This window comes from Oncorhynchus keta, chromosome 22 (assembly GCF_023373465.1).
Source record: "Oncorhynchus keta strain PuntledgeMale-10-30-2019 chromosome 22, Oket_V2, whole genome shotgun sequence".
Lineage (NCBI taxonomy): Eukaryota > Metazoa > Chordata > Actinopteri > Salmoniformes > Salmonidae > Oncorhynchus > Oncorhynchus keta.
In genome coordinates, this window is record NC_068442.1 from 40,703,231 (window position 1) to 40,712,761 (window position 9,531).

Consider the following 9,531-nt stretch of genomic DNA (forward strand, 5'->3'; position numbering starts at 1 on the left):
TTAGGAAATTTAAATTAAATTCCATTTAGAAAATATATTCATTCATTAGTTTTAACTTGATTGCATTGATATTGATCCATTTTGTACAAGACTAAACTCAGGAGTTTAGATTTAATTTACAGTAGAGAAACCTCAGTCATCTGGAGACCTCTGTTTACAAAAGCCCTTTCATTGAAACGGCATCACTTAGCTCATTGCAAGCTTTTGCTGCGCTCAACTTGTAAATTTCCAACTTCAGTGTGTTCAAAACAACTGGGAACTTCAGTAAAATAACGAGCCTTTGCTGGGAAAAGCGTTTTCACTGGTCATCCAACTTGGAATTCCAAGTCGGAAACTTGGAATCTTTATAAAACCAAAGATTATGGATGTACTATAAAGATGCATGTTTTGTTCTTCAAATTCGACACTCATTGCTCTCCATAAAAAAACACCCCAAATACAATAGGATTTTTAGAGTTCTTTGTCAGAGGCCATATTGTAGAATGGAAATGTTAAATGTACTGTAGAAGAAAAAATATTCTGGAATGATTTCAATTGTCTACAGTATGGGCTGGTTTCCCAGACTCCAGTCACACCTAGGCTTAAGACGGGAGAGGACGGAAGAGGGTGAGTTGGAATATACAATATTTAGCTTGTGTACAAGCATGCTAGGGGTTGGAATATACAATATTTAGCTTGGGTACAAGCATGCTAGGGGTATACCAGATGAGACGAGCTGACCGTGGCCCCTATTGCAGCATAAACACAGGGGTATCGAGAGACTGGCGCCGTCCAACGCCAACCCTGAGTGCAACAAGCCAGGGTCTCAGCCCCCTGTAATAGTAAGTGGTATGGAATCCCAGTTGAGATTGGGGAGTCGACCAAGCAGAGACCGCAAGGATGGTTCATCAGTCCAGTACCTTGGGACCTGATGCTTCTGCTTGGCTCTCAGCATTAGGGAACTAGCGTCCTCTCCAGAAGGTAGAGGATACTAGTACATCAAACTGCCTTACGTGACATAAACAGGAGAGGCTTCTGCCCATATGGGCCGCACAGACCAGGATTATTTATCCAAGGCTTAGCTACGTAATGTAATTTACTTGAATTTACAAGACTGAAATCAAGCCTGAGTCTCACATAAGAGGAGCTTTGTAGGAGAAAGCCCTGTATCCATTTGTTTTCTAAAATATTGGAGGAACAAGAAGTCCTGCATCTTGTGGTTCTCTTCTGCTTTCCCTTTAACACATACTCTATTGCAAGTTTTGACGATGCGAGATATGAGAAGTTAAACAAATGACAAGTTAGAATAGCAGTTAATTTTTATTGTTAGCTTGATGGATGATCTAACATAGATTAGCACACGTCTGTCTACTTATTGTAGCTATCTAACGTTAGTCATCAGAGTTAACTAGTTTACTAACGACCTTGACTAATATCACTCCTTTCTGTCCAGACGCTTTATCAATTTTTTTTACAACAAATGTGGTCCTTCTGTTTATAATGGTTCAGATTGTCTTCAAGAGGCTAGTAAAATACTTCTGCAGACGGGGCTATGACGTATCGTTTACAAAATCGATATCCATTCTAGCCAGTTGTCTTGAAATCATCTCCGCCAATCAGAAACGTTTTCGTCATGTGAACAGGAAGTGTTACGGGGTGGAAAAGCTGTGAAAGGTCAGTGTAGAGGTATTTCATATTTCTCGTCAAAATGCCCGATAGAAATTATTATGTACGTTTCATCTGCTGGGAAAGCTTGCAACGTGACGCAAATTAATATTAATGATAACTAGCACCCACTTAAAGCTTTGTTTTGTGAACTGGTCGACCCGATAATTTGCCAACGTTATGTTGACATGCGTGCTATTTTGGCTAGAATAGCTATAGGGGTCTTCTCATAAACTAGGGAAACGTTACCAGTGCGCTGGACAACTTTGTTACAGCTGTTGCTAAATCATTGATAATCTGCTTATTATTTTCATGTCATTACATTAAGATATGAGGGGCTATATAACTATAGCTATATAACGTTATATTCAATAATATTCACGAGTTTATTTAAAACCGACGTTTAACCCATTATCATTTACATTTAAGTCATTTAGCAGACGCTCTTATCCAGAGCGACTTACAAATTGGTGCATTCACCTTAAGACATCCAGTGGAACAGCCACTTCACAATAGTGCATCTAAATCTTTTAAGGGGGGGGGGGTGAGAAGGATTACCTTATCCTATCCTAGGTATTCCTTAAAGAGGTGGGGTTTCAGGTGTCTCCGGAAGGTGGTGATTGACTCCGCTGTCCTGGCGTCGTGAGGGAGTTTGTTCCACCATTGGGGGGGCCAGAGCAGCGAACAGTTTTGACTGGGCTGAGCGGGAACTGTACTTCCTCAGTGGTAGGGAGGCGAGCAGGCCAGAGGTGGATGAACGCAGTGCCCTTGTTTGGGTGTAGGGCCTGATCAGAGCCTGGAGGTACTGAGGTGCCGTTCCCCTCACAGCTCCGTAGGCAAGCACCATGGTCTTGTAGCGGATGCGAGCTTCAACTGGAAGCCAGTGGAGAGAGCGGAGGAGCGGGGTGACGTGAGAGAACTTGGGAAGGTTGCACACCAGACGGGCTGCGGCGTTCTGGATGAGTTGTAGGGGTTTAATGGCACAGGCAGGGAGCCCAGCCAACAGCGAGTTGCAGTAATCCAGACGGGAGATGACAAGTGCCTGGATTAGGACCTGCGCCGCTTCCTGTGTGAGGCAGGGTCGTACTCTGCGGATGTTGTAGAGCATGAACCTACAGGAACGGGCCACCGCCTTGATGTTAGTTGAGAACGACAGGGTGTTGTCCAGGATCACGCCAAGGTTCTTAGCGCTCTGGGAGGAGGACACAATGGAGTTGTCAACCGTGATGGCGAGATCATGGAACGGGCAGTCCTTCCCGGGAGGAAGAGCAGCTCCGTCTTGCCGAGGTTCAGCTTGAGGTGGTGATCCGTCATCCACACTGATATGTCTGCCAGACATGCAGAGATGCGATTCGCCACCTGGTCATCAGAAGGGGGAAAGGAGAAGATTAATTGTGTCGTCTGCATAGCAATGATAGGAGAGACCATGTGAGGTTATGACAGAGCCAAGTGACTTGGTGTATAGCGAGAATAGGAGAGGGCCTAGAACAGAGCCCTGGGGACACCAGTGGTGAGAGTGCGTGGTGAGGAGACAGATTCTCGCCACGCCACCTGGTAGGAGCGACCTGTCAGGTAGGACGCAATCCAAGCGTGGGCCGCGCCGGAGATGCCCAACTCGGAGAGGGTGGAGAGGAGGATCTGATGGTTCACAGTATCAAAGGCAGCCGATAGGTCTAGAAGGATGAGAGCAGAGGAGAGAGAGTTAGCTTTAGCAGTGCGGAGCGCCTCCGTGATACAGAGAAGAGCAGTCTCAGTTGAATGACTAGTCCTGAAACCTGACTGATTTGGATCAAGAAGGTCATTCTGAGAGAGATAGCGGGAGAGCTGGCCAAGGACGGCACGTTCAAGAGTTTTGGAGAGAAAAGAAAGAAGGGATACTGGTCTGTAGTTGTTGACATCGGAGGGATCGAGTGTAGGTTTTTTCAGAAGGGGTGCAACTCTCGCTCTCTTGAAGACGGAAGGGACGTAGCCAGCGGTCAGGGATGAGTTGATGAGCGAGGTGAGGTAAGGGAGAAGGTCTCCGGAAATGGTCTGGAGAAGAGAGGAGGGGATAGGGTCAAGCGGGCAGGTTGTTGGGCGGCCGGCCGTCACAAAACGCGAGATTTCATCTGGAGAGAGAGGGGAGAAAGAGGTCAGAGCATAGGGTAGGGCAGTGTGAGCAGAACCAGCGGTGTCGTTTGACTTAGCAAACGAGGATCGGATGTCGTCAACCTTCTTTTCAAAATGGTTGACGAAGTCATCTGCAGAGAGGGAGGAGGGGGAGGAGGATTCAGGAGGGAGGAGAAGGTGGCAAAGAGCTTCCTAGGGTTAGAGGCAGATGCTTGGAATTTAGAGTGGTAGAAAGTGGCTTTAGCAGCAGAGACAGAGGAGGAAAATGTAGAGAGGAGGGAGTGAAAGGATGCCAGGTCCGCAGGGAGGCGAGTTTTCCTCCATTTCCGCTCGGCTGCCCGGAGCCCTGTTCATGGTTGGTGTCTTAAAAACATTACTTTTCTGTCCTTGCATTTACGGCAGTGTAAATTGTAGTTGTATCAAATATTAAGCATGAATCAGTTAAATTAGACATTCAACTTGAACCTTGTAAGAATCCTGGATCTAGCTGTCGGAATGTTTTTTTTTTTTTTGTATAGAGATCACTGAAATATTTCATGTGATTGTAAAATCGAATGCTTCTAACCGAAAGTAACTTTACCCTGATACTTAACCCAAATCCTTACTGTCATTAACATGGTTCTTCAACAATTTAGCATAATACTTGTCAGATGTGCATTTGGTGTCAAGCTGTTTAATTACGTGGTAATAGTCTATCCTATTTTACACGTCATCATTTGATCCAGGAAGGAATTTTCTGAATGACAGTCAAGTGACGAACAGCTGTTGTGATGGTGCATACGATGCACCAGCAGACACAGCCTAAGTGCTTGAAAGAAGGTATTCGCGAGGAATGTCCAGAATATATTGGTTTATTCATTAAGCTGATGAAGACAGTTGTGCCTGGATCCCCATTGAATCTAATATCCTTAGGGAATTGATTTTGATCATGTGATTTACAGCGTTAGATTTAACAGAGAGTGCATCAAGGCAATGAGTTGGTAATGTTTTCGTGCTTCGGATTGGACACGGGATCTATTGTGCGCAATTGTGTAAAATAGACTATTGTGCAACACCCCACACTTATCAATTTTTCTGGATCTAATGACAAATGACATAGCCCAGTGGGCTTCTTCACCGCATGATTTGGTAATGAAATAACATGACAAATACATTTTGGTTTCCATGTTACACCTTAAATTTTAAACAATAGGCCTACAAGGGGCTTGAAGTAGCCTACTTGAACTTTAATTTGGAGCTCAGAAATTGAAGTACTAGTATAGGCGCATTGGCAATTTTAGCATGTACATTTTGGTGGGGCAACCCCCCCCACACACACACAAACAAACTAAATGTCACTACACAACGCTAAACAATACATTGATTGCACTATAACAGTGGCAAGCGGTACCTACAAACTGTTAGGTCCTACATAAAGCTGTCCCAACAGCAAAGCTTTCTTTCCAGCACAATGGAGTGAATCCTTACCACCACTACCCCTGGCTATCAGCGTAGCCTTGTCTGGCAGCGAAACAATTCATCCTGCCTTGTTTACTGCCTTTTTTTTAAACAGCTGATATGGCTGACCATATCTCCCTGGCATATTACATCATTTATGCAGCAGCTTATAAGACATTTTTGGACTCACCTTGTGTCCGGCAGTCCTTCGCTTGCAAATTTTGTCATCGAAGGAAGAGAGATTTACAATTCTGAGTCGGATGACAAAGCGTATTTTCCCAGTCTGACTTTCCAGTTGCAATGCTTGCGGTTTGCCACTGTCACCGATTCCTTCCAAACAACTCATTGTTGAATTTGCGATGGCTGATGAGCACCGATATGTTTTATCTATAATTTCTCATTATTTCTCTTCATATGACAAAGATTAAAAAGGATTTGCCAGTAGATTGTCTACTTGATTTATGATGACTGCAAGCTAAGCTTTTGAAATTAAGATGTTGACATGATCAGTCCAATCAAAGCTACTGTAGATATGTGATTTGACGTCATTTTATCTGTGGCCAATGACCTTCTTGGAAGGGCACTTCTAATCTAAGTCTATGGCTGAACCCAACGGGCTCACATTTTTTATATCTACCCTTACTAAAGGTGGGTTAAGTAGTGTCCACATGGTTGACAGAACACTGAGCCAATCACGGTGCAATGCTCCTATTTTCTGCTGGCCTGCCCCAGCACAAACAGCGCTGAGTTAGGCTGAAACACCTGCATTTTGGAGCTGCCTGTTTTGTATGTGGCTTTATTAACTTTTTTTAACATTGTCTGCAAACTGATATGTGACACGTATTAATTCCAAAATAACATGCAGAACAGGCAAGCCCCCCACATTTATTTTTTTGCAAAAAATCTGGGTCTCAAAATCTGGGTTTTGGTCGCTTAATCATTATGAAAAGAGTGATGGTACGATTCAAATGGTGAGATTAATTCTACCGCTATTCACAACCTTATTATGTGTGCCTGCAATATGGATTTTTGTCCATATTGACCAGCTCTAAATTATGCTTTGCAACATTCCAGATTGCATATCTAGCTATCACTGCTGTTATCATGTTGAATCAAACCAGTCAACAAGGTGGCCATATTAGCTTAGTTAAATGATAGCTAGCTAGCTGTTCTAGTTTCTGACTGATTGTCATGACAAATAAAGCTATAAAAGTTTGCTTGCACATCTTTGACATTTTTCTTTTTTCATTTGTTGTTCATGTCACAGCTGGAATTGTCTCTGGGACCATGATGACGAGACTCTCTGTGACCTGACAGAGAAAAGGAGCAGAAGAGGCTTTGAGGGTTATGTGCCACTCATATTACTGAGCAATACCATATCTGGACATCATGGAGCTTGTAGTGGCCAAGGTCCTTTGCCTTCTGGGAGTATTTGCCCTCATGTTGGCTGGGATTCTTGTCCCAGTGCGCCTAATGATGCAGGTGGATTATGAAAAATCCCAAAACTACAGGAAGGCTCTTGCACTCTGCAATTCTTTTGGGGGTGGTGTATTTCTGGCCACTTGCTTCAATGCTCTTTTGCCAGCAGTAAAAAACAAGGTAGGTAGCCATGTCTTATCAAAAGGGAACCATGGGGCTCTCTCTGAAGCTTGGCTGATGTGTAAAACCCATGAATTCAGACAAAGGAGTGTAATGAAGTTCGTACTCAAAAAGATGTCGCGTAAAGCTTACTTCATTATTCAATGTTTTTCATTATTTTCACTGCATCAGGGATAGCGTACACAGACGTCTCGGCTTTACAGCTTTCTTCGGTGTGTGTAGGTCTTGAAAACATGGTGTTTTACAGAGTAAAATGTATTTTAAATTAAAAATATTATCTTTTTAATTATGTTCCGATAATCTGTCGAAACCGCAACCATTTTGCTGTTGCAGAATGTTTATATGCTGATGTTAATTTATTGAGTTTCTTTTCTTTAGGTGGATGAGGTCCTAAAGCTGGTGAATATAACCACAGACTACCCCCTGGCAGAGACCATGATGATGCTGGGCTTCTTCCTCACCGTCTTTGTGGAGCAGGCAGTGCTCACCTTCAAGAAGGAGAAGCCATCTTTCATCAACCTGGAGACCTTTAACGCAGGGGTCTCCGAGGCTGGGAGTGACTCTGAGTATGACACTCCATTCATTTCACCCACCCGGGGCTCCCCTGTGGGCCACCACCATGGGCATCACCACGGACACCTCAGCCCCACTGAGCTAGCCAGAGCTGGGCCTCTACGGCTGGCCAGCCTGGTCCTGGCTCTTTCTGCCCATTCTGTGTTCGAGGGGCTGGCCCTGGGCCTCCAGGAGGACGGGGCCAAGCTGGGAAGCCTCTTCCTGGGGGTGGGCATCCATGAGACCCTGGCTGCCGTAGCTCTGGGGGTGAGTGTGGCCAAAGCTGCTTTGCCCATGAGGGATGCCATCAAACTGGGTGTGACGGTCAGCCTCATGATACCCATTGGCATCGGACTGGGCATGGGCATCAATAGTGCCCAGAACCTGGCAGGCAGTATTGCCTCTGTGGTGCTCCAAGGCCTGGCTGCTGGTACTTTCCTCTTTGTCACCTTCTTTGAGATCCTGTCTCGGGAGCTGGAGGATAAACATGACAGACTGCTGAAGGTGCTCTTTCTCATACTGGGCTATGGGGTACTAGCAGGCCTAATGTTCATCAAGTGGTGATGGGCAGAAGAGGCCTTTTTAATGCACTGAGATGTCTATGAGTATCTTACTGGCCACACTTTGCATTGTGTGCACACCTGCACTACCACAGTAAACTTTTTTTGTTTTGATAAAGGGGTAAGGTAAATCAAGTTTAATTTTTTTTTTTCTTTGCATTTACACGGGGACATGTTTGCTTACTAAGTAAGGCTACGTTACTGTTTTAGTTTCTGCCATAGTGAATACTCCCATGTTCCTGCCATTGAGTAGCAATAGTAAAGTCAGTCACTTTGACAGTATGCTTTTGCATGTGTTGCCAGACACATGATTACATCTCATGTAGAGATATCAGGAAAAGTACTCTATAGCATTTCAAGTAAAGACACTGTTGTCTTATTGGCATTTTGCAAGATCAGTGAAGTGACATACAACTTTATGTTATAAGTAGGTTAACTACTGTATCCCTAATCAAATATAAGAACCAGTTCCCTGGAAACCTTTTGAGTAGCCTGTTGTATGGTCCTGATATCTATCGTCCGAGATGAAATCCATGGTCTACTTTTCAATTGTTTTTGTATTTTAAACATTATACATTTTAACAGGGAGTCACATTGAGAACCATGTATCTTTTTATAAATTATGAGGTACAGGTTTTATGGGTAGTAGAAGGTCTATTATATTTCATATTTTGTTTTAATGATCATGAAGGATGGGAAGACCAATGTGGTCTCTACTGTACATTGTTGTCACATTCGTGCTGTTTGCAAATAATGGGATCCCTGTGACTGAAACCTTCAGACTTGGAGCTCTTGTTTGTATTAAGTGTTAGGTGTCTTTACTGCAGTTCGCTATGACAGATACATTTTATACAGCTTCTTAGATGTAATTTAGCCATTTTCAACTAAACACTCCTATTTCAAATACTGCCCAGGAGTATCCTTGTTTGTTTAATATATTTTTTTTCTCCTAATGTGAATGTGTAGAACTTGTTTTGCAGAAGCCACTTACTGAAGGAAGCCTACAGATAAAGGTACATTTATCAAGTTCAGAACTTGCTGCACTCTCTAAAATCTACATAAGATCAATTCAATTGTTGTTGGTCACATACACATATTTAGCAGATGTTATTGCGGGTGTAGCAAAATGCTTGTGATTATATAAACATATAGTAGGCTAGGTCAGTTTGAATTTGTCCATGTCAAATTGTGCTTTTAGGGACTTTAAACAAAAGGAAACATTAATTGCTATTTTAATGCTGTATTCCAAAATAAATTGTACTGCTAAATTATTCAGTGGCAACCAGATTTCCTTATATAATGAGCAGTGGAAATGCACATAAGTTATGACTTGTATTGCAACATGGTAATGGTTAAATAAACTACTTTATGTTAGATGAAATAGTAATCCTTCAAGGAAAACTGTTTGCAATGTTATGACAATTAATTTATTTTCCTTTGTTGAAACTATACCATGTTTTGGCAGTAAAAGTTTCCAGAAATTTGAATTCGATTGATTTTAGCACTAAAGACAAACCTTACCCACTCCTTGGCCAGATAAGTCTTTGCCTGAGGACTAGAATTGGCAGTACTAGAGTAGTATCCTGTTAAATACATCTAGAGGGTCAGAGGAGACATGGTTTTGACTCAA

General features: G+C 43.1%; 1 protein-coding gene across 3 annotated transcripts; it reads left to right on the forward strand.

Annotated features, from left to right (window-relative positions):
- Nucleotides 1-1,577: 1,577 nt before the first annotated feature.
- Nucleotides 1,578-9,282, forward strand: LOC118401489 (zinc transporter ZIP3-like). Of its 3 annotated transcripts, none has more exons than XM_035799039.2 (3): nt 1,578-1,653; nt 6,458-6,789; nt 7,168-9,282. In XM_035799039.2, the coding sequence occupies exons 2-3, from the start codon at nt 6,580-6,582 to the stop codon at nt 7,903-7,905; spliced, it is 948 nt and encodes a 315-aa protein (XP_035654932.1). In that variant the 5' UTR covers nt 1,578-1,653; nt 6,458-6,579; the 3' UTR covers nt 7,906-9,282. The 3 variants fall into 3 exon arrangements, with proteins under 3 accessions (XP_035654932.1, XP_035654933.1, XP_035654934.1); XM_035799040.1 differs by having other exon boundaries at nt 1,622-1,665; XM_035799041.2 differs by lacking the exon at nt 1,578-1,653 and adding an exon at nt 3,924-4,108.
- Nucleotides 9,283-9,531: the final 249 nt, after the last annotated feature.